Raw genomic sequence first — 25,045 nt, 5'->3', positions numbered from 1 at the left:
GGTGAGGGGAAGGCTGCTAGCACAACTGGACTTGAAGGAGCAGTGGGAGGTGCTGGTGGTCCAAAATACAAGGGAACAGGGAGGTAGGGAAGAGGAGTGCATCTAGGCTGAGCACAGGGCTGCGAGTAGAAACAGGAGGGTAGTTACCGTGTCTAGGGAATTTTCTGACCTCATAATAGAGGCCAGAAGGGCTAGTGAAATGAGTGTTGGGGTAGAAGGATAGGCTTAACGAGAAAATATAAGCTAAGGATAAATTGCCGTGGGTTTGTGTGCCTAGGTTGTATTTTTTCCCCCTGAAACCACTGGAGATTTTTTTTTTTTAAGATTTTTTAAAGTCTAAATAAAAATTAATAATCCTCATAGAAAATCAAGAAAATGCAGCAAAGCACTGAGAATACAAAATCACTCATAGTTCTACCACTTAGAGAAAAGTGCTTTGATATCTAACTTATTTGTACTTACCAAAGTGCTTTGATATCTAGCTTATTTTTCTCAGCTGATTTTTTAAAAACATATTTCAGTAGCTTAATATATGGTCATTCTGCATCCTGTTTTGTAGGATAGGTATTTTCCCATGTTATTTCAAGCTTTTCATAAGCCTAATACTATCTGGTCTAAGAGGCATTTAATTAAAGCATGGAAGTGACATGATTGTACATCTGTGGGTTTTAGAAAAATGACTCAGATGAAAGGAAAAACAGATGGAGCCGGGTACATGGTTAGTAAGCAACTATTGTATTCCAGGTGTGAAAGGAAAAGGTCCTGGATGAAGCAGAGGGTTAGGGACGAGGAAGAGAGGTTTCTGAAAACTGCATGACTGGATATAGGGAATGAGTCATGTTCATTCCCTGTAGCTTCATCAAGTGAAGTGGCAGATGGGATGGTGTACCATTTACTGAACTACAAAGGAATAGAAAGAACAACATCAGTTCAGTTCAGTTCAGTCGCTCAGTCATGTCCAACTCTTTGCGAACCCATGAATCGCAGCACGCCAGGCCTCCCTGTCCATCACTGTCTCCCGGAGTTCACTCAGATACACATCCATTGAGTCAGTGATGCCATCCAGCCATCTCATCCTCGGTCGTCCCCTTCTCCTCCTGCCCCCAATCCCTCCCAGCATCAAAGTCTTTCCCAATGAGTCAACTCTTCGCATGAGGTGGCCAAAGTACTGGAGTTTCAGCTTTAGCATCATTCCTTCCAAAGAAATCCCAGGGCTGATCTCCTTTAGAATGGACTGGTTGGATCTCCTTGCAGTCCAAGGGACTCTCAGGAGTCTTCTGCAACACCACAGTTCAAAAGCATCAATTCTTCGGTGCTCAGCCTTCTTCATAGTCCAACTCTCATATCCATACATGACTACTGGAGAAACCATAGCCTTGACTAGACAGACCTTAGTTGGCAAAGTAATGTCTCTGCTTTTGAATATGCCATCTAGGTTGATCATAACTTTTCTTCCAAGGAGTAAGTGTCTTTTCATTTCATGGCTACAGTCACCATCTGCAGTGATTTTGGAGCCCCCCAAAATAAATCTGACACTGTTTCCACTGTTTCCCCATCTATTTCCCATGAAGTGATGGGACCAGATGCCATGATCTTCGTTTTCTGAATGTTGAGCTTTAAGCCAACTTTTTCACTCTCCTCTTTCACTTTCATCAAAAGGCTTTTTAGTTCCTCTCCACTTTCTGCCATAAGGGTGGTGTCATCTGCATATCTGAGGTTATTGATATTTCTCCTGGCAATCTTAATTCCAGCTTGTGTTTTTTTCCAGCCCAGCGTTTCTCATGATGTACTCTGCATATAAGTTAAATAAGCAGGGTGACAATATAAAGCCTTGATGTACTCCTTTTCCTGTTTGGAACCAGTCTGTTGTTCCATGTCCAATTCTAACTGTTGCTTCCTGACCTGCACACAGATTTCTCAAGAGGCAGGTCAGGTGGTCTGGTATTCCCATCTCTCTCAGAATTTTCCACAGTTTATTGTGATCCACACAGTCAATTAATTGGCTTTAGACATAATGAATTTAAAGGACTTTTGCAATGTCCTGGAGAAGGAAATGGCAACCTACTCCAGTATTCTTGCCTGGTGAATCCCATGGATAGAGGAACATGGTGGGCTACAGTCCATGGGTCCCAAAGAGTTGGACACCGCTGAGCAACTAACACAACACATTGCAAAGTCCAGGTAAAGATATCTAAAACAAAAATAGAATATTCTGAGGACATTATGGATTATTGGTTAAGGATGAAAGCTATAGAATTAAAGCTTTAGGATTCTAAAGCTTTAGAATTAAAAGAGATGAATTCAGATCTCAGCCCCATTACTTCCCAGCTGTGTAACCTCAGGGCATGTTAGTACTAAATTCTACAGGCCCTGGTTTCCTAACCTGGTTGAGATGACAGACAAGAAGGAAAGTGATTGTGTTTGGAATGAGGGGAGGGAGTAGAACGGTTAATTAGACTTCTTTTGTACTACTCAGCTTGTGGCACCTACAAGACATCCATTGGAAGTTATTAGGCAGGCGAAATAAAGATCTGGAGCTCAGGAAATAGGGTAGAAATGTAAGAGGATGTATATAAGCAAGTGATTAATATTGCCAAAATAGAATGTGTAGAAACCGGAAGAAGGCCAGGCACTGAGCCCTGAAGAGCACAAGCATAATCAAAAAGGGAACATAATGATTTTTCTGAGAGGAGAAAGAAGGATTCTATTATGAGAATCACTGGGCTTCAGAGGGCAGAGGATGAGGGGCTGGAATTGATGAACTTGCAAGGACTGTCATCATTTAAAATGTGGAATTAGGAGTTAACCTGGAGACCTAGGCCTTTACTGGGACATTACAGCTAAGTAGCTCAGTAAATCTGGGTATTTATATTAAATACAGTGAATCTATATTGCATATAAACCATGTGCAAGGCACTGCAGTAAATTCAAAGAGGAAACTAGCAGTTGAGCTGATTAAGATAAATGACCATTATTTAAGGTATCATGAGATAAAGGGATCATCAAAAAAGCAAGAGAGTTCCAGAAAAACATCTATTTCTGCTTTATCGACTATGCCAAAATCTTTGACTGTGTGGATCACAATAAACTGTGGAAAATTCTGAAAGAAATGGGAATACCAGACCACCTGACTTGCTTCTTGAGAAACCTCTATGCAGGTCAGGAAGCAACAGAACTGGACATGGAACAACAGACTGGGTCCAAATAGGAGAAGGAGTACGTCAAGACTCTATATTGTCACCCTGCTTATTCAACTTCTATGCAGAGTACATCATGAGAAACTCTGGGCTGGAAGAAGCACAAGCTGGAATCAAGATTGCCAGGAGAAATGTCAATAACCTCAGATATGGAGATGACACCACCCTTATGGCAGAAAGTGAAGAGGAGCTAAAAAGCCTCTTGATGATAGTGAAAGAAAGTTGGCTTAAAGCTCAACATTCAGAAAACGAAGATCATGGCATCTGGCCCCATCACTTCATAGGAAATAGATGGGGAAACAGTGGAAACAGTGTCAGACTTTATTTTTGGGGGCTCCAAAATCATTGCAGTTGGTGACTGCAGCCATGAAATGAAAAGACACTTCCTCCTTGGAAAAAAAGTTATGACCAACCTAGATAGCATATTCAAAAGCAGAGACATTACTTTGCCAACAAAGGTCCGTCTAGTCAAGGCTATGGTTTTTCCAGTAGTCGTGTATGGGTGTGAGAGTTGGACTGTGAAGAAAGCTGAGTGCTGAAGAATTGATGCTTTTGAACTGTGGTGTTGGAGAAGACACCTGAGAGTCCCTTGGACTGCAAGGAGATCCAACCAGTCCATTCTAAAGGAGATCAGCCCTGGAATTTCTTTGGAAGGACTGATGCTAAAGCTGAAACTCCAGTACTTTGGCCACCTCATGCGAAGAGTTGACTCATTGGAAAAGACTGATGCTGGGAGGTATTGAGGGCAGGAGGAGAAGGGGACGACAAAGGATGAGATGGCTGGATGGCATCACTGACTCGATGAATGTGAGTTTGGGTGCACTCCAGGAGTTGGTAATGGACAGGGAGGCCTGGCGTGCTGTGATTCATGGGTTTGCAAAGAGTTGGACACGACTGAGCGACTGAACTGCACTGAGATTAAGCGGAAAGGAGAGCTCAAAGATAGAACCAAGGTTTGGAGCATGGCTGAGAGGATGTTGTTAGCAGAAATGGAGAAGTCAGGCAGTCTGGAGCTCACCGAGTGAGTAAGTGACATCCTGAGACACAGCCAATAGAGGCTTGGTGCTGGGTGTGTCAGTTTGAACCCCAACCTTTTTGGTACCAGGGTCTGATTTCATGGAAGACAGTTTTTCCATGGGCAGGGGTAGGGTTAGGTGGTTTAGATTTCCCTTGGCGCTCATCTCCTGCTGTGCAACCTGGTTTCTAATAGGCCATGGACCAGCAACAGTCTGTAGACCGGGGGTTGGGGACCCCCTGCCATAAAGGCCAGTGGAGTAGCTTCAAAGAATGGGACTTTGAGTTTGAAGATGGTGGAGAGATTAACTTTTGTGGTGCCAAGGCTCTGAGGACTCAGGTCCAAGATGGTGGGACCAGTCAGCAGTCTCTCCAGCTTGCTGAGTGGCCTGGAACTCAAGAAAGAGACAGCAAACTTAAAGTGAGATTGGCCGTGCAGCAGAGCGAAGAGCAGCGGAACAACAGAATCAGGGATTGGGTTTAACAGAACTTTAATATAAACCAGGAGATTTGGGGAAGTCAGGTGGTTGGAGGCCACAGTGTGCACAAAGATTCAGTTTAGTGTGGGTGTGAGAGAAATAGAAAGATCAGAACTTGAAAAAACAGTGGTTGTTGTATGTGGCTTAAAAAAAACAGAGCAACAGGAAGATGGGCTCAAGAACCAGACTTTCTCAGTTTGAATTCCATCTCAGCCACTTAACAGCTTTGTGACCTTGAGCAGGTCACCTTAAACCTCTGTGTACCTCAGGTTGCTGCATCTATAAAACAGAGGTAATATTACCTACTTCATAACATTTTTACAAGGTGTAGATCTTTTAATAGTTGTAAAGTATAGAGAACAGTGCCTTGAAACAACGTGAGCTGTATATTTGTTAAATAAACAATAAAAATCCCATTTCCTCATTTGTAAATCTAGATGAATAGACTCATTATCTGAGATGTCCCTTGATAGACATTCAGCATATTGTGCCTGCTGAAGATCCCAGCACCTCACTCTTAGTTCTTCTTTAAACTGAGGTACTCCTTGCAGGATACACAGATAAGTTTGCATGCCTATTAACTTTGATTTTTTATGTTTTGTTTGTTTATTCTGCCTGAACACCATAGATTATTACCATGTAAGACATTAATGTGTACAAGGTAGAAATATTATGTGACCTAATTACTTTGATATTCTGCTTTGGCTTGTGATAGGTTAATTTAGTTATTGATTCTGAATATATATTATATTTTCTTGATGTTTGATCTTTAATTTCTGCTAAACCCAAAGGACACTTTAGTCTAGTGTATATTGAATTTTGTATAAGAAGAACAAAGTTTTCCTCTCTTGTCATTTCCAGTCTGACCTTGAGGTGACCAAATTGTCCTCCTCGGTTCAGGCTCTGTTCCTTTCTCCTCTACCTCCTCTGTCAAAAAGATGTAATTTAAACCTTCAGGTTTAAAGCTCTTACTTTCAAATTTGATAAACAGTGTGGAGGATGTAGACTGGGAAACTATTGGTGCTGGTCACAATTAGGCTTGGATTTTGCTCCCAAAACTTCCTGAAGGATCATGTTGAAGTAACAGACTGTTTATGTTTGTGAGGCTATATTATGATGCAGGGGAAGGAACAATGCCTGCATGTTGTAGTGGTGGTTCTCTTTTTCTTATAATGTGTACCTAGTGATACATTTCTTCCTGATTACAAATCTTCCCTGAGAACATGTGACCTTACTTATGGCATTATTATATGATCTTATTAGAATACAAAATCTGTGTTTTATTCCCATACCTTCTCATTTTCTTTTTCCCTAGATCCAGGGGGAGTTCTCTTATTTATAAGGTGGCAGCAGAATAAGAACTTTGTTTTCACAAACCTGAATTAAATTTAACTCAGTCACTTACAGGGCTTCCCTTGTGGCTCAGCTGGTAAAGAATCTGCCTGCAATGCAGGAAAACTGGGTTCACAAAGAGTTGGACACAACTGAGCATCTTTCACTTCACTTCAGTCAGTTAGTAGCTCAGATCATAAACTCCTTATTGCTAAACTGAAGACTGTAATTAACTAACGACAGATTTGGATAGAAATTCCCCCATGAGCAAGAAACATCCATTCTATAAAACCTGATAATTTATATATATATATATAGTTTTATATATAGCATATTGAGTATGTTATAAATAAATATATGAAGAAGGCTAAAAGAACTTTTAGTAGTTTTGATTCAGTGTTTTTAGAAAAAAAAACTGCTTAAAACAAAGTGACATGAGAACATTTATTGAGGAATTATAAAGCATAATGTCAGTATCTGATTCATTTTTAAATAAGTTAAGATTCTACCCTTAAGGAATCTTTCAGGAAACAGTTGCTCATTGGCATTTCCAAAATTCTTTTCAAAATGTCTACTCCCTTTCTTGGTAGTTTTGAAGCATGTGGCAGGGAGTATGGCACTAATATTCAGAAGAGTGAATTGCTGGCTCCACACGAGCATTTTCAGCCTATCCAGTGAATGAACTCTGTGAGCTGCTCTTTGTCCCAGTTCCTGCCATATGGAAGAGTCATGCCAGAAAGTCTGAAAAGAGCTACAGGAGTTGGTGACATCTGCAAAGGAGACAGAATTGACACTGCAGTATGCCAGCGGGTACATTGACTAATAACTAGGCTGACCCTAACCCTGGTGAAAAGGAGCAGATCTCTGTGAAAAGATTATTGGAGGTTTAAAGGTACACAATAATAGCCTAGGAATGTATTAAGCAGAGAGAAGTAGGGCAAAATAAGTTGTATAGTCTTTTATTGTAAGGGGAGTGTATCTTACTTTTTCAGTTCTGATAGTTTAGTTATACTGTGGTGTATTTTTGTTCAAGGAAATACTCTGAAAATCAGCTTTTAATACAGTATATATTTACAAGTAAAAAAATAAGAAAAAAATAATCCCTTTATAGAGGTATATCAAAAGTAAGATACTTTTCGAATAGCATATTTATACTTATTTTGTAAAATCAGGCCTGTGTATTCAGTTCCAAAAGAACCAAATGAGATTACTCATCTAATCAGTATTGTGTAACCATTATTGTTTTCCCAAGAATTACAAAAATAAATGACTTCTTAGTAAAGGGCTATTTAAAAAAAATATGAGGCTACAGCCCCAATGTACCAACAGTTCTAAAACTCCTTGGTTCATTATTTAAGCATAAGTCTGATAGAGTAATAGAGTCCTGTGGGTACAGAGAGATCATATACTTCTCCCTAAATCTACTGAAATATATATGTTTCTGAAATGTAAGCAAGTTTCAGAAACTAAACCAATTTTTTAAAATTTGGAAGCCATCATATTATTACATCAAATGTGACTGAATTTTTTATATCTGATAATTATTACTGAAATGCTTAAAAATCTGCTTTAAGTAAAATTGATGTTGGAAAAATAACTAGCATATAAATTAAAATGCTCATTCCATTTTTAAATGGATAGTTGGTATTGTATTAGTCTGTTCACTTATAGGCAAGTAATAGTCTCAATTTTTGTTGCAAAGAAGATTAGAGTGAAAGCCAACTATTTACTAATAGTTACTCAAAATCATATACTCTGCTATATAAATAAAATCTGATTTAGTCCTAACTGTGTAACCTTGGGCGAGTTTCCTGGCCTCTTTGAGTCTTGTTTTTTTTTAAGCTCTGAAATTTTGTTGTATATGTATACTACATATAAAATAGGAATAATATTGGCACCCATTTTACAGACTTGTTGTAAGGACCAGTCAGTCTGTGTAAAATGCTTGTAACAGTCTGGCCCATTTCCTATTCCAGGGATCAAACCTGGGTCTCCCACATTGCGGGCAGATTCTTAACCATCTACCAGGGAAACCCATATATAACAATCAATAAGTGAATAATTGTTAGCTATTCTTATTATGGTGATATTATCAACATTATTGTTGTGATTAACCTAAAAAAAAGGCTCCATAACTCTGTGATGTCCTCACTTTCACCATAAAATCCCTTGTAACTTTTCACAAACCTTATATATGAGTGGTTAAACCATTTGTTAGCAAGTTTACTTTTGCTTATCTTTGTGTTGTCTTTGGCAAAGTCAGGGAACTAATGTTAGAAGACCATCTGTGTGGAAAGAGTATAGTTTTTACAAATAACTACTGGCATCCCCTTGGATTTTGTAAAATATGACCAGGATACCCATAATTTGCCACAATCAGCTAACGTATAATTTGCAGTTAGCAAAAGACTTTTTCTAATAAGCTTCTTATTCCACTTCCTCTTCCGCTTTCCCAGGGGTGACCTCATTGCATAGCAGTAGTAGATAGTATAATCTGTTGTTTAGTGAATTCTCTGACTCATAAGATGTATTATTTTATCATGGCACAAATTCTGCTGGGTTGTTTTCTTTAAAGATTTCTGTTAGAAATCTTAGCATTAGAAGATAAAAAAAGAAGGGTCAAAAAGATATCACCACTATAAGAATAAAATGAAGGGCTGGAAAAGAATGAACTGCTAATACTAATAACAACTTGGATGTATCTCAAATGGTTTCTGATAAGCAAAAGAAGCAAGTCGCAAAAGACACATACATACTATGTGATTCCATTTACATGTCTTTCTGGAACAAACCAGATCAGCATTACTAGGAGTTAGTGGTAGAAGAGGAATGTGATTGACTAGATACCTAAGAAGAGTTTCGATAGAAATGTTACCTATCTTGATTGTGGTGGTAGTAACATGATTGTAAGCATTTGTCAGAACTCCTAGAACTATTCACCAAAAGGGTGAATTTTACTATTTGTAATTTTGTCCCAGTAAACCTGGCTTAAAACCTGAAACAAATAGCTGTAGTATTCATGCAGGTCAGTATTTCATGTATGTGAAATAAGGTATGACTTATTCTGAAATGTTATGTATTTATGTTCTTATGTATTTACTTATTAAACTTACTTATAGCTTTGTAAGTCACATTTTTAGTTCATTAGGTATTTTATTTTCTTCTCTATAGTGATCATCTAAAAGTTTCTTGAAAGTTTATCAGTTTCATGGTATACACTGCATATATTTTTTAGTATTTTAATTTTTTTATATTGATCAGGATGCTACCAGTAACAGTAATACTACTCATCAGTCAGTCAGTTCAGTCACTCAGTTGTGTCCAACTCTTTGTGACCTCATGGACTGCCGCACGCCAGGCTTCCCCATCCATCACCAACTCCCAGAGCTTGCTCAAATTCATGTCCATTGAGTTAGTGATGCCATCTAACCATCTCATCCTCTGTCATCCCCTTCTCCTCCTGCCCTCAATCTTTCCCAGGATCAGGGTCTTTTCCAGTGAGTCAATTCTTCCCATCAGGTAGCCAGAGTATTAGAGCTTCAGCATCAGCATCAATCCTTCCAATGAATATTCAGGACTGATTTCCTTTAGGATGGACTGGGTGGATCTTCTTGCAGTCCAAGGGACTCTCAAGAGTCTTCTCCAACACTACAGTTCAAAAGCATCAATTCTTTGGCTTTCTTTATAGTGCAGCTGTCACATCTGTACGTGACTACTGGAAAAACCATAGCTTTGACTAGATGGACCTTTGTTGCCAAAGTAATGTCTGCTTTTTAATATGTTGTCATAGCTTTTCTTCCAAGGAGCAAATGTCTTTTAATTTAATCGTTGCAGTCACCATCTTCAGTGATTTTGGAGTCCAAGAAAATAAAGTCTGTCTCTGTTTCCATTGTTTCCCCATCTATTTGCCATGAATTGATGGGACGGGATGCATGATCTTAGTTTTTTTAATGTTGAGTTCTACACTTGATCTTACCCAAAAGGCCAAGAAGCAATGAATGTTGAGTTCTAAACCAGCTTTTTCACTCCCTCTTTAGTTCCTCTTCTCTTTCTGCCATAAGGGTGGTGTCATCTGCATATCTGAAGTTATTGATATTTCTCCTGGCATTCGTGATTCAAGCTTGTGCTTCATCCAGCCTGGCATTTTTCATGATGTACTCTGCATATAATTTAAGTAAGCAGGGTGACGATATACAGCCTTGACATACTCCTTTCCCAGTTTGAAACCAGTCCGTTGTTCCATGTCCAGTTCTAACTGTTGCTTTTCTTGACCTGCATACAGATTTCTCAGGAAGCAGGTCAGGTGGTCTGATATTCCCATTTTTTTAAAGAATTTTCCACAGTGTGTTGTGATCCACACAGTCAAAGGTTTTGGCATAGTCAATAAAGCAGAAGTAGATGTTTTTCTCGACCTCCTTAAGTAGTAAGGAAGTTTATTGGCTTCATTTCTGTGGTTATGAGATGACTGCTCTTTACCACTTAAGCCTGTACATGCCCTCATCTACATGGAGCAGCAAACAGATCTTTTTTCTTTGTTTCTTGCGTAAGGGTAGGGAGCCTTCTTTTCCAAAGCTGCCGTTGCATATTGTCTCATGTCACATTGGCTCCTAAGCCAATTGCTGTACCGTTGACAGTGACACCATTCAGGGCTCTCTTTTCATCTGTGGATAAGGTCAGTTTCTGCAGAGGAAAGATTACATAGTACTGGGATAGACACACCAACCAAATCTGGATACCATTAAGAGATAGGGGAAGGGAGGGATGCCAGGCAGGCAGGCAACAATGCTAGTACTTTACTCTGAATTTATTAAGTTAAACCAAAATCTTGACTAATTGTGGAATTTGATTGCTATATAGTTCTTATTTCAGTGTTTCTGAGACCACAAATTATTTAAATAGCATTATGTTACTGTATCCTAAAGACTCACATAAAAATATCTCAATTCAGTGGTAATGTAAGAAACAGCATGATAACTTTCCACATTAGAATATACATTGCATATAAAGCATAGAGTAGATGTCATATATGTTTAACACCATGAAATATTTATACAACTTCATAGCATTTTATACGGAGTTCAAAATGTAGCCTTTTCACAAATTAGACACTGGCTTAAAGTATACTTGGGTCTGCTTTGGTACTAAAGTTTTTACTAAACTCATTAAATTCATACTCTCCTAGAATGAAAAGAATATTTCAGAAAAGTAACTAGGTAGAAACAACTCTGAATGGTGCACAGAGCCTAGATTTTATCCTGTTAGTGAGAAGAGGACTATTGGAAACTTTTTTTTCCTTTCCTATTAGAATTAGAATTAGATGAGCAGAGCAGAGTTTTAGAAAGATTCCTTATACAATAGTATTCAAGATGGGTTAAAGCCACCAAAATAATGGAATCAGATAATTGGACAACTGTTGATTGGCCTGGGCTTGAGATAAGGTATGAGCAAACAGGGTACTAGTGATGAGAACTTAAAAGATGATACTAAAGACAGAATATGATGAATAAGAGTTGGTGGCTGACTGGATTTTGTGATAGGGAACTAAGCTTAAAGTAATTTAAGTCAGCTAACTAGAAAGGGATAGAACCACTGCTGGGCTGGTAAGGTCCAAGGATGGTGGTAGAATGGAGATTTTACAGAAAAGGTAATTTTGGTCTTAATTCACAACATGTCAAAGCAATAAGAAATGTCCAGCAATATTTAGGCATGTGCAGCTGCTGTTTATCATTCATTCAGTGATATTTTATTGAATGCCAGTGTTTTATTGAAGCACTGTAGTAGACAAAAGAGATGGATCAGTTAACAAGGGGAAAATATTCCTGTCCTCATGGCACTAGTAGGGTTATACAAAGATGTTTAAGAGTTAAGTAGATGTAAACTAAGGAAATAATAAAGTCTGGATATAATTAAAAATAATATAGGTAAAGGGGAGATGGGTGGGAGCATAGATGAAAGAAGATTAACAATGAGTTGATGTTAGATCTTGATGTTAGACACATGGGAATTTGCTTTACTGTTTTCTTTAGTTTTATATAAGATTGAAATTTTCTATAATTAAAATTTTTAAGCTAAAAAGTTCTGTGCATAGAGCTAATAGAGTGATACGAGCATGTGCAAAGAGTAGCCTGAGAGAGGTAGAGGAAAAATGAGGAAACTGTAGTATCTGGGAAACAAAAAAAATAAAAGATATTTCAGGGAAAAGATGAATGATACTGTTAATTGATGCAGAGATCAGAGAAGTTATAACCTAAAGAAGTTGTCATAGGTTACATCTAGCAGATTGCTAATGTCTAGTTTTGTTCATTTCTGGTTGGATGTTCCTTGATGCCTTAAAGAAATTGAGTATGTGAGAAGCTTAAGAAAACTTTTGATGAAACCATTTGATAATATTTATTACCTTACATCCAAGCTTTCTTTCCTAATATGTGAATATCTATTCTATTTTTAGGAGACTGATGAACAAAAACTTCACAAAATAGCCAATGAACTTTTGCTTACAGAAAGAGCTTATGTCAGCCGACTTGCTCTCTTAGATCAGGTAATATTTTCTCTTTCAGAATTATTTCATTTTTGTCATTATACATCACTTTAACTTAGTAATTAAAGTGTTTTAGAAACTGCAAGAATGGCTTGCCTGTTTCTGGCTACTTCCTCAAGGAAATCACTAACATTTTCAACTTTGTCAGTGAATTAATTAGGTATAAAGGTTCCATAATTCATAGGAAACAGATTGAAAGACTCTCTTATGGGTCACAAAATGTCTTTATTTGTGTCTTTCAACCTAAGCACTACTCTTGTTTCTTGACCCTTTATTGTAATCCTAAAGGCCGTGTTGCTAAATAGGAGATTCTAATGCTGACATGAATACATCGCTGATTCTTATCTCACTTGCTCTTCAGCCATTGAGAGTGATTGGAATTGCCTACAGTCATAGGGCCAGATGGAAATTTGAAATTTCACTTGTTCAGCCTTGCACGAAAAGTTAAAAACAGTGCCTGGTGTTAATAGTTGTTGAATATGTGAATAACATTTTGTACTTTTATCATGTGAATCATCTCAAGTATACATTTGCAAGGAAAGTTTTAAAATGCATCATCAAGAATAACTGTTCAACACAATGGCCTCTTAATCCTGTTAAACTGGTAAAAGATCGAGAGAATTGGTAAATTGCTGATATAGACTCCTCTGATTAGAAGAGAAAGTGAGTGTTATGTTCGAGTGTTACAAGAAGGCTTGTCCCACTGTGGCAGTTGGAAAATGGAACTTTGTGGAAGCAGGTCACTCTGGGCGCGCCTCCTCATCAGGAGTCCCTGGAATAAGCTGCGTTGCCTGTGAGGGTGAGCCTGAAGGAGCCTGATTAAGACTTGTGTTCTCCAGAGTAATGAGTTTGTGACGCAAATACTCACTTTTCACAGAATTTCACCATAACTCAATCAATTTATGTTGATTTCTACCTTTGGAATAATGTCCGTTCTCTTGGAGACTACAGACCTGAAACTTTTAGATATTCTTGTAGTGGAAATGTGCTTTTTCCTTTTATCAGGTTGCACTTTTTTTTCTTTCTTTTTCCCAGCCATATTATCTTGTTAGTGATGTTGGCTGACCTTTTAGAATTTAGAGTCTTAATTACTAAAATATCCTATTGGAGTCTCTAAGGACATAATTTTGTATTCTTTTTGCCTCCCAAGAAAATGCAATAGAGGTGAATTTAGAAAATAAACAACCATCTGGACATTATGAAAGAACAGACTTCCTTCTGCCTACATTTAACAGAATGGCAATTAAGAGGTATAGTAGCCCTACTGGAGTAGAGCTAAGACTGCAAAACTATTTTTACTGTCTTTAAAATACCTGTTATTATGTACAAGAGAAGATTTTTTTATCCTCGTTTCTGAGTTTTAAGTTACTATACATTATTACTTAGTAAAGGAGGAAAACATCTGAGAACCAAAATACTTTTTTATTCATACATTGACTGCCTTTTTATTAAGTGCCTGTCATGCTATGAGAACTAATTCACAATGTTCTCTGTCCCTAAGGAGTGTACTGTTTAAATAGGGAAGGTGAGATTTATGCCAATAAATTATAATAAAGGGCAATATGTAATACATAAAAGTCATTCAAAATATAAAGAGGAGTGGAAAATACAATTATTGTACATATATATCATTGTCCATATCTCTTAACTCTGCCTATGGATAGGAAGGGTAAATCCTATTGAAACCATTTTTCTCAGATTCCAACTTTAACCCATGTTCCAGGACTCGAGCCTGGCCAAAACCCTGCTTAGGACTCTAACCTACAAGGCTGGGACTTGGCATTCAGCCAAAACCCACAGTAATGAAGTTCAGGTCCTTGGTGTCTCATCACAGAAAGAATTCAGTGAGAGACAAAGTGATACGTAAAAAGTGGGTTTATTCAGAGAGAAACACACTCCACAGACAGAGTGTGGGCCATCACAGAAGACGAGTGCAATAGCCCCAAAATGTGGCATAATCAGTTTTTATGGGCTGGGTAATTTCATATTTTGGAGAAGGGGTGGAAATTTCCAGAAATTGGGCCACCACCCAATTTTGGTCTTTCGATAGTGCCTTGGAACTGTCATGCCGCCTCTGAGTGTGTCATTTAGCTTGCTGATTAAGGATCAAAGTCTAGTTGAAGTTGGCTTGTCTGTCATCTTGGACCCATTTGATTCTAATTGGTTTATGCTGTGTTCTTGGGCTATGTCATTCTTTCAGGAGTTTTTCCCAGCCCCTTTCCCTCCTGTTTCACCATGAGCCTCAATTGGAAATTTCTCTGGAATAGAAAAGATTAATATCCTGTAGATAGAGGCACAGCCTAGATTAGAATTTGTTTCCTAATTCTAATTCCTGGTTTTTCTCTATCAAAGCATAGACTCATTCCTACATTTCAAAGGTGATTGATTTCTTGAATCATGAACTTTTACATTTATTCAACAAAAAGTTAAGAGCCCACTGTGTGCCTCAGCACAATGCTAGATGGTTAACCAATAAATTTGAAGTAATATTTGCTTTATTCTCTTATTCAGGTATTTTATTGCAAGCTATTGGAAGAAGCAAATCGAGGTTCATTTTCAGCAGAGCTGGTGAATAAAATCTTTTCTAATATTTCATCAATAAATGCCTTCCATAGTCAATTCCTATTGCCAGAGCTGGAGAAAAGAATGCAAGAATGGTAAGAGGAGTAGATAACAAATAATATATCAAAGGCACCATTTATGCAAAATTTTTATGTTAAAGATCACTGAAAGACCTTGTTGTACATTTTTTGGCTTTAGTTGAAAACATTTTATCTCTTCTTTCCAAGCTATAGTTTGATTAGTGGAAACAAGATATTAGGGATTATCTGGAACGTCAGAATTCCATAGCATCCCGCTTTACAGTGTCATTCCTACCTCTCTTTTAAAAAGTGCTTTTTCATTCTGTCAGTTTCACAGCAAAGTGGATCTGATAAAAGCACAGAATGTGTGTATAAAAAATCATTACTTCATTTGGAGTCCATTCATTCATTCTATAAGAAATCTTAATAACTTGCTTCTATGTTTCATACAGGGAAACTACCCCTAGAATTGGTGACATCCTTCAGAAATTAGCACCATTCCTTAAGATGTATGGAGAATATGTGAAGGGATTCGATAACGCAATGGAATTGGTTAAAAACATGACAGAGCGTATTCCCCAGTTCAAATCAGTAGTTGAAGAAATTCAGGTAACTAGAACTCTTTTGTTCAAGGCAGTAAATTAATTTTTCTGTACAAATCATAAGGTTTTCTAGATCTAAATTTTAGATTGAGACTCCTAGCCAAATTCCATTCTACTATAAATTATGCAAAAATTATCTCTGCAGAGTTAAAGTATTTATTGAGCATATGCTATATACTGAACAGTAAATTCTCCATTTATTTTTAAGGCAAGGAGAGTCTGGCTTTATCAGGGTCCACATAAATTTTCAAAGTAAGTTTCCATCCAGCTCTGTGTGTCTCTTGCTTGCTTTCAGAGGTTGAAATTTTGGAATGAATATAAAGAATGCTGTAAACCATGACATTTTTGAAACATAATTGCAGTTGACCCTTGCACAACACAGGGGTTAGGATCGCTGATCCCCCACTGTTTGAAAATCCCAGTATAGTTTTATGGCCAGCCCTTCATATCCATGGTTATGCATCCATGGATTCAACCAACCATAGATTAAGTAGTACTATAGTACATATTTACTGGGAGAAAAAAAACAACAACAACAATGTGTGTATAAGTGGACCTGCACAGTACAAACCCATATGCAAGGATCAATTATATTCTTGGGGGTGGGGGAATTGGTCATTTCATATATGTGGCTTAAAATTTGATCAAACCTGGATAATACATTTTAATAATGGAAAAAGCAAGAGAGTTCCAGAAAAACATCTATTTCTGCTTTATTGACTATGCCAAAGCCTTTGACTGTGTGGATCACAATAAACTGGAAAATTCTGAAAGAGTTGAGAATACCAGACCACCTGACCTGCCTCCTAAGAAACCTGTATGCAGGTCAGGAAGCAACAGTTAGAACTGGACATGGAACAACAGACTGTGTCCAAATAGGAAAATGAGTATGTCAAGCCTGTATATTGTCACCCTGCTTATTTAACTTATATGCAGAGTACATCATGAGAAACGCTGGGCTGGAAGAAGCACAAGCTGGAATCAAGACTGCCGGGAGAAATGTCAATAACCTCAGATATGCAGATGACACCACCCTTATGGCAGAAAGTGAAGAACTAAAAAGCCTCTTGATGAAAGTGAAAGAGGAGAGTGAAAAAGTTGGCTTAAAGCTCAACATTCAGAAAACTAAGATCATGGCATCTGGTCCCATCACCTCATGGCAAATAGATGGGGAAACAATGGAAACAGTGGCTGACTATTTTTGGGCTCCAAAATCACTGCAGATGGTGATTGCAGCCATGAAATTAAAAGACGCTTACTCCTTGGAAGGAAAGTTATGACCAACCTAGACAGAATATTCAAAAGCAGAGACATTATTTTGCCAATATAGGTCCATCTAGTCAAGGCTATGGTTTTTCCAGTGGTCATGTATGGATGTGAGAGTTGGACTATAAAGAAAGCTGAGCGCAGAAGAATTGATGCTTTTGAACTGTGGTGTTGGAGAAGACTCTTGAGAGTTCCTTGGACTGCAAAGACATCCAACCGGTCCATCCTAAAGGAGATCAGTCCTGGGTATTCATTTTAAGGACTGATATTGAAGCTGAAACTTCAATACTTTGGCCACCTGATGCAAAGAGCTGACTCATTTGAAAAGACCCTGATGCTGGGAAAGATTGAGGACAGGAGGAGAAGGGGACGACAGAGAATGAGATGGTTGGATGGCATCACCAAATCGATGGACATGGGTTTGGGTGGACTCCAGGAGTTGGTGATGGACAGGGAGGCCTGGCGTGCTGCGATTCATGGGGTCACAAAGAGTCGGACATGACTGAGCAACTGAACTGAACTGAATACCATAATGCTTTCTATTTGATTCTCTAGTCAAGACTGTTGATAATTTCTTTGCTTAAGTTTAAATATTGAAAAGTTTAAATAATATTAATATCAATATTAAATATTGATTTATTAGATCACCTAAGATTATTTGAGTGGGTATTCTTGACTGCCTTCTTTTGTTTTACATGGATATTTTTTACCTGTGGTTAAAACCCATTAATACAGTGATATGATTATGGTATGTTTTGTATACTGTTATGTCTTAAAGAAGTTAGACTATTAAAAGTATCTGTATACAAACCAATGTGATATACAATATCAAGAAAAGGAAAGACAGAAACCACATGATAATCTCAATAGATGCAGAAAAAGCATTTGATAAAATGCAGCATCCATTATTGATACAAACTCTTTCCAAAATGGGTATTGAGGGAACATGAAGTAAAAGTGAAAGTCACTCGGGCATGTCCGACTCTTTGCAACCCAGTGAACTATATAGTCCATGGGATTCTCCAGGCCAGTATATTGCAGTGGGTAGCCTTTCCCTTCTCCAGGGGATCTTCTTAACCCAGGGATCGAACCCAGGTCTCTCTCATTGCAGGTGAATTCTTTATCAGCTGAGCCGCAAGGGAAGCCCAGGAATACGGGAGTGGGTAGCCTATCCCTTCTCCAGCAAATCTTCCCAGTCCAGGAATCAAACCAGCGTCTCCAGCATTGTAGGCAGATTCTTTACCAACTGAGCTATCAGGGAAGCCCTTTGAGGGAACATATCTCAACATAAAAGTTATTTATGACAAACCCCAACCCAGCATAATAGTTAACAGGGAAAAGCTTGAAAACCTTCCTGCTAAAATCTGGAACAAGATAGTGATGCCCACTCTCAGCACTTCTCTTCAACATAATAATTGAAATCTTAGCCACAGTAATCATAGAAGAAAAAGAAAAATTATCCGAATTGGAAGTGAAGAGGTAAAATTATCATTGTGAGCATATGACATGATACTATATATAGAAAACGCTAAAGACTCCACACAGAAACTACTAGGATTGATAAATTCAGCAACATAGCAGGATACAAGATTAACATGCAAAAATCTGTTCCACTTCTTTACACTAACAATGAAATATCAGAATCAGTTCACTTCAGTTCAGTTGCTCAGTCGTGTCTGCCTCTTTGCAACTGCTTGGACTATAGCACACCAGGCTTCCCTGTCCATCACCAACTCCTGGAGCTTACTCAAACTCATGTCTATTTAGTCGGTGACGCATCCAACCATATCATCCTCTGTCGTCCCCTCCTCCTCCTGCCTTCAATCTTTCCCAGCATCACGGTCTTTTCCGGTGAGTCAGTTCTTCCCATCAGGTGGACAAAGTATTGGAGTTTCAGCTTCAGCATAAGTCCTACCAATGAATATTCAGGACTGATTTCCTTTAGGATGGACTAGTTGGATCTCCTTCCTGTCCAAGGGACTCAAGAGTCTTATCCAACACCACTGTTCAAAAGCATAAATTCTTCAGCGCTCTGCTTTCTTTATAGTCCAACTCTTAAACATCCATACATGACTGCTGGAAAAACCATAGCTTTGACTAGAGAGACTTTGTTGGCAAAGTAATAACTCTGCTTTTTGATATGCTGTCTAGGTTGGTCATAACTTTTCTCCCAAGGAGTAAGCAGCTTTTAATTCCATGGGTATAGTCATCATCTGCAGTGATTTTGGAGCCCCAAAAAATAAAGTCTGTCACTCTTTAACCATCTATTTGCCCTGAAGCGATGGGACCAGATGCCATGATCTTAGTTTTCTGAATGTTGAGTTGTAAGCCAACTTTTTCACTCTCCTCTTTCACTTTCATCAAGAGGCTCTTTAGTTCTTCTTCACTTTCAGCCATAAGGGTGGTGTCATCTGCATATCTGAGATGACTGATATTTCTCCCGGCTGTCTTGATTCTAGCTTGTGCTTCATCCAGCCCAACATGTTCTCTGCATATAAGATAAATAAGCCAGGTGACAATATACAGCCTTGACGTACTCCTGTCTGAACTTGGAACCAATCATTGTTCCATGTCCAGTTCTAACTGTTGCTTTCCTGACTTACGTACTAATTTCTTAAGAGGCAGGTCAGGTGGTCTGATATTTCATCTCTGTCACAATTTTCCACAGTTTATTGTGATCCACACAGTCAAAGGCTTTGCCGTAGGCAATAAAGCAGAAATAGATGTTTTTTTGGAACTCTACTCCAGTGGTTGTTGGCAATTTGATCTCTGATTCCTCTGCCTTTTCTAAATCCAGTTTGAACATCTGAAAGTTCATGGTTCACGTACTGTTGAGGCCTGGCTTGGAGAATTTTGAGCATTACTTTACTAGTGCGTGAGATGAGTACAATTGTGTGGTAGATTAAGCATTCTTTGACATTTCCTTTCTTTGGGATTGGAATGAAAACTGACCTTTTCCAGTCCTGTGGCCACTGCTGAGTTTCCCAAATTTACTGGCATATTGAGTGCAGCACTTTCAGAGCATCATCTTTTAGGATTTGAAATAACTCAACTGTAATTCCATCACCTCCGCTAGCTTTGTTTATAGTTTTGCTTCCTAAGGCCCACTTGACTTCGCATTCCAGGGTGCCTGGCTCTAGGTGAGTGAACATACCATCATGATTATCTGGGTCATGAAGATCTTTTTTGTACAGTTCTTTTGTGTATTCTTGCCGCCTCTTAATATTTTCTGTTTGTCTTAGGTCCATACCATTTCTGTCCTTTATTGTGCCCATCTTTGCAGGAAATTTTCCTTTGGTAGCTCTAATTTTCTTGAAGAGATCTTTAGTCTTTCCCATTCTATTGTTTTCCTCTATTTCTTTGCACTGATCACTGAGGAAGCCTTTCTTATCTCTCCTTGCTATTCTTTGGAACTCTGCATTCAAATGGGTATATCTTTCCTTTTCTCCTTTGCCTTTCACATCTTTTCTTTTTTCAGCTATCCGTAAGGCCTCCTCAACAACCATTTTGCTTTTTTGCATTTCTTTTTCTTGGGGTGGTCTCAATTCCTGTCTCCTGTACAGTGTCACAAAGCTCTGTCCCTAGTTCTCCAGGTACTGTCTATCAGATCTAATCCCTTGAATCTATTTCTCACTTCCACTGTATAATCATAAGGAATTTGATTTAGGTTATACCTGAATGGTCTAGTGGTTTTCTCTACTTGCTTCAATTTAAGTCTGAATTTGGAAATAAGGAGTTAATGATCTGAGCCCCAGTCAGCTCCCCGTCTTGTTTTGCTGACTGTATAGCGCTTCTCCATCTTTGGCTGCAAGGAATATAATCAGTCTGATTTCGGTGTTAGCCATCTGGTGATGTCCATGTGTAGAATCGTCTCTTGTGTTGTTTGAAGAGGGTGTTTCCTATGATGAGTGCATTCTCTTGGCAGAACTCTATGAGCCTTTGCCCTGCTTCATTCTGTGCTCCAAGGCCAAATTTGCCTGTTACTCTAGGTATCTCCTGATTCCCTACTTTTGCATTCCAGTCCCCTATAATGAAAAGGACATCTTTTTTTGTTGTTACTTCTAGAAAGTATTATAGGTCTTCATAGAACTGTTGAACTTCAGCTTCTTCGGCATTAGTGGTCGGGGCATAAACTTGGATTACTGTAATATTGAATGGTTGGTCTTGAAAACGAACAGAGATCATTCTGTCATTTTTGAGATTGCATCCAAGTACTGCATTTCATACTCTTTTGTTGACTATGAGGGCTACTTCATTTCTTCTAAGGGATTTTTGCCCGCAGTAGTAGATAAAATGGTCATCTGAGTTAAACTCACCCATTCCAGTCCATTTTAGTTTGCTGATTCCTAAAATGTTGATGTTCACTCTTGCCATCTTGCTGATTCCTAAAATGTCGATGTTCACTCTTGCCATCTCCTGTTTGACCACTTCCAATTTACCTTGATTCATGGACCTACATTCCATGTTTCTATGCAATATTGCTCTTTACAGCATCAGCCTTTGCTTCTATCACCAGTCACATCCACAGCTGGGTGTTGTTTTTGCTTTGGCTCCATCCCTTCATTCTTTCTGGAGTTATTTCTCCTACTGATCTCCAGTAGCATACTGGGCACCTACCGACCTGGGGATTTCATCTTTCAGTGTCCTGTCTTTTTGCCTTTTCATACTGTTCACTGACAATATTGCTGGGTGTGTGCTTTGTTCATCACTCTAAATCAGATGAGCCCTCTTTATTTTCTGCAGAGAAACTACCAGTCCTCACAGCCTGTCCCACCCTGGGAAAATCTTCCCATTGACTGAGCTGATGGAAGAATAGGTACAGTCTCAGGCCAAAAGCCTCAGGTCAGAGCTTCCCTGGTGGCTCAGACAGAAGAGTCTGCCTGCAATGTGGGAGACCCTGGTTTGATTCCTGGGTTGGTAAGATGTTCTGAAGAAAGAAATGGCAACCCACTCCAGTATTCTTGCCTGAAAAAATCCCATGGATGAAAGAGCCTGGAGTTCTACAGTCCATGAGGTTGCAAACAGTTGGACACGACTGAGCGACTAACACACACAGGCCAGAAGACCACAGATTCTTACTGTTCTTACCCAAAGTTCAGCAGTTTAAAAAATAAATAAGTAAAATAAAATTTTCAGATTGTTACGTGCTTTTGGTCAATTTCCAAAGTACTGAAATGATTGTTGTTGTTGTTAAGTTTTATCCAGCTTTAAAGTTTCTTTTTAAAGGGGTGATTTTTGCCAGCATCATTATTACTCAGTTGTAGCCAAAAGTCCTGCCCTTGCCCTTCACTCCTTTTCTTAAATGTCTCTTTTCTCTTATGATTAAGCAGTCATCTATCTCTGAACACTGGTTCTTTCTTTGATTCTTTCACTAACTCCTTTTGCTAATATTGAAATGTGGGCAGAATATAAGGTTTTTTGCCCTACATAATCTTTCTCTCCACTCTCTCAGTGATGTCGTAGCTTCTCAAGCCTTTAACTATAATGTCATACAGATGCTTATAGGGTCAGTTCAGTTCAGTCGCTCAGTTGTGTCCGACCCTTTGCAACCCCATTGACTGCAGCATGCCAGGCTTCCCTCTCCATCACCAACTCCCAGAGCTTGCTCAAACTCATGTCCATCAAGTCGGTAATGCCATCCAACCGTCTCATCCTCTGTCATCCCCTTTTCCTCCTGCCTTCAATCTTCCCCAGCATCAGGGTCTTTTCCAGTGAGTCAGTTCTTCCCATCAGATGGCCAAAGTATTGGAGTTTCAGCTTCAGCATCAGTCCTTCCAATGAATATTCCGGGTTGATTTCCTTTAGGATTGACTGGTTGGATCTCCTTGCAGTCCAAGGGACTCTCAAGACTCTTCTCCAACATCACAGGTCAAAAGCATCAATTCTTTGGTGCTCAGCTTTCCTTATAGTCCAACTCTCACATCCATACATGACTGCTGGAAAAACCATAGCTTTGAGTAGATGAATGGACCTTTGTCGGCAAAGTAATGTCTCAGCTTTTTAATATTCTGTCTAGGTTAGTCATAGCTTTCCTTCTAAGGAGCAAACATCTTTTAATTTCATGATTGCAGTCACCATCTGCAGAGATTTTGGAGCCCAAAGAAGATAAAGTCTGTCACTGTTTCCGCTGTTTCTCCATCTGTTTGCCATGAAGTGATGGGACCAGATGCCATGATCTTCATTTTCTGAATTTTGAATTTTAAGCCAGCCTTTTCACTGTCTTTTCACTTTAATCAAGAGTCTCTTTAGTTCCTCCTTGCTTTCTGCCGTGAGGGTGGTGTCATCTGCATATCTGAGGTGATTGCTATTTGCCCTGGAAATCTTGATTCCAATTTGTGCTTCATCCAGCCCAACATTTTGCATAATGTACTCTGTATATAAGTCAATATCTGCTTATAGGGTCATTATTTCTTATTTAGTCCTTCATGCCTATACTCTAGTTATGAAATTCTGAGTGCTGGCTTCACAATTATGTATGAGCATCTTGTCATCAATACACAGTCAACATGTTCAATTCCCATCTGTAGCTTTCAAACACTTTTTCCACATAACATTTATACTATGTGATGTTTGTGATTGTGTGATTGGATTTATTACACAACACCAATATTCTTTTATTCACCAGAATTTGATCACGTGGCTTTATCTTTGATTCATCATTTTTCCTCATTCTCTGTGTGTGTTTTTTATACAGTATATTCAAGAGACTTAACATGGAGCTTGCTTCATATAAATGCTCAATATGGTGATGGTGATAATGATTATTATTATTGTTTTATCAAGTATTAAAACTCTGAATCAGCAATATCTGTCTTCTCCATATTATAAGGAAAGGATGGAATTGTGAAAGGAGTGGTAGTTTGAGAATCAGCTAAGCTAGTTAAGATTATAGTCTGCTACTTATAGTCACTTGACCTTAGAAAGCTCCCCTAACTTTTCTGGACCAGTTTCTTCATGTAAAATTTGGGGATCAGTAATATTTTCCTGGAGATATATGTGTGTATGCATATGTGTGTGTTTGTCCCCTAGGCTTGCTGGAGAAAGTCAAATGGGATAACTAAACTTATAATATTTGTAAATTACAGGTTATTAAGGGGAGCCATTCACCCTCAGCTTCCATGCTAATTTCAGGCTGTTTTTACTTTTTTCCTGGTCTACAGTAACTTTCAAACTAGTTTCCCTACATGTTCCCAAGGCCACACTGCAATAGATTGATCTTAATAGATGTCATATCTAATGATATCACTCCGCAGCCTGAAAACCTGCATTAGATAAAATAAATCTAAACCCAGCTTGACATTATTACACCAGATTATGTTTTAGTTTCTTGTTTGCTTTGAATGCAAATATCATGTCTTATCTTAATATTGACACATTTTTACCCTGCAGTGCTCTGGTCCTGGTCATCAGTAAATATATTAAGGGGTTTCCGCTGTGTTTAATGTGAAGAGGAACACATCTTATTTTCAAGTAATCTTTTTTTCTCCCCTTCCACATTAATTGCTTACTGAAAGCATGTTCTATGGACTCAATTTTGCCAGAGCAAAGGAGATCTATTCAGAGTTTGGTTTCTAATGAAAGAAAATACCATGACCTAATGAAAAATTAAAATTTTATTATCTTGTCACTCTTCTACATGTGGAGTCTTTTCAGTTCAAAGGAAATGACATTTATAGTAGCCTTATTATGGGATAGTTTCTGCTGAATCCATAGTCATTTAATATAGTGTTACTTAGTGAACCTCTTTCAATAGATGCTTCTTTTGAAAATCTCTGGAGTTATGATTTGATAGTGTGACCTGACAAACCCTTGTAATGACCAGTCAAAGTAGATGCCATCAATCTGGAATTTTCTTACTTAAAATTCTGCTTGATTTTTTTTTTTTCCTGAGTAGATTGGTGGTCCTCAGACTTTAATGGAAAAAATTGGGTATGTTCTTAAATACATATGCCCAGGCTGTGGTCTCAAAATTGTGGTTTCATAGTTTGGAGTGGTGTTTAGGATTTCCATTTTTAGTAGCATCCCAGGAATGTAT

General features: G+C 38.4%; 1 protein-coding gene across 7 annotated transcripts in view; it reads left to right on the top strand.

Moving 5' to 3' along the window:
• FGD4 (FYVE, RhoGEF and PH domain containing 4) overlaps positions 1 to 25,045 on the top strand; it is a 239,094-nt gene that overhangs the window by 180,087 nt on the left and 33,962 nt on the right. For 5 of the 7 annotated variants that reach the window (XM_042247278.1, XM_012175045.3, XM_060413212.1 and 2 more), the window contains 3 exons: positions 12,471 to 12,560; positions 15,072 to 15,217; positions 15,595 to 15,751. In XM_042247278.1, the coding sequence (XP_042103212.1) occupies positions 12,471 to 12,560; positions 15,072 to 15,217; positions 15,595 to 15,751 (393 nt within the window). Of the gene's footprint in view, positions 1 to 12,470; positions 12,561 to 15,071; positions 15,218 to 15,594; positions 15,752 to 15,955; positions 15,997 to 24,448; positions 24,481 to 25,045 lie in introns of those variants that run through there. The other 2 variants (XM_042247281.2, XM_027967780.3) reach the window with 2 other exon arrangements.

Source organism: Ovis aries, chromosome 3 (genome assembly GCF_016772045.2).
Source record: "Ovis aries strain OAR_USU_Benz2616 breed Rambouillet chromosome 3, ARS-UI_Ramb_v3.0, whole genome shotgun sequence".
Lineage (NCBI taxonomy): Eukaryota > Metazoa > Chordata > Mammalia > Artiodactyla > Bovidae > Ovis > Ovis aries.
Note: the sequence above shows the minus strand (reverse complement) of the source record. Positions and strands in the feature narration are given on the sequence as shown.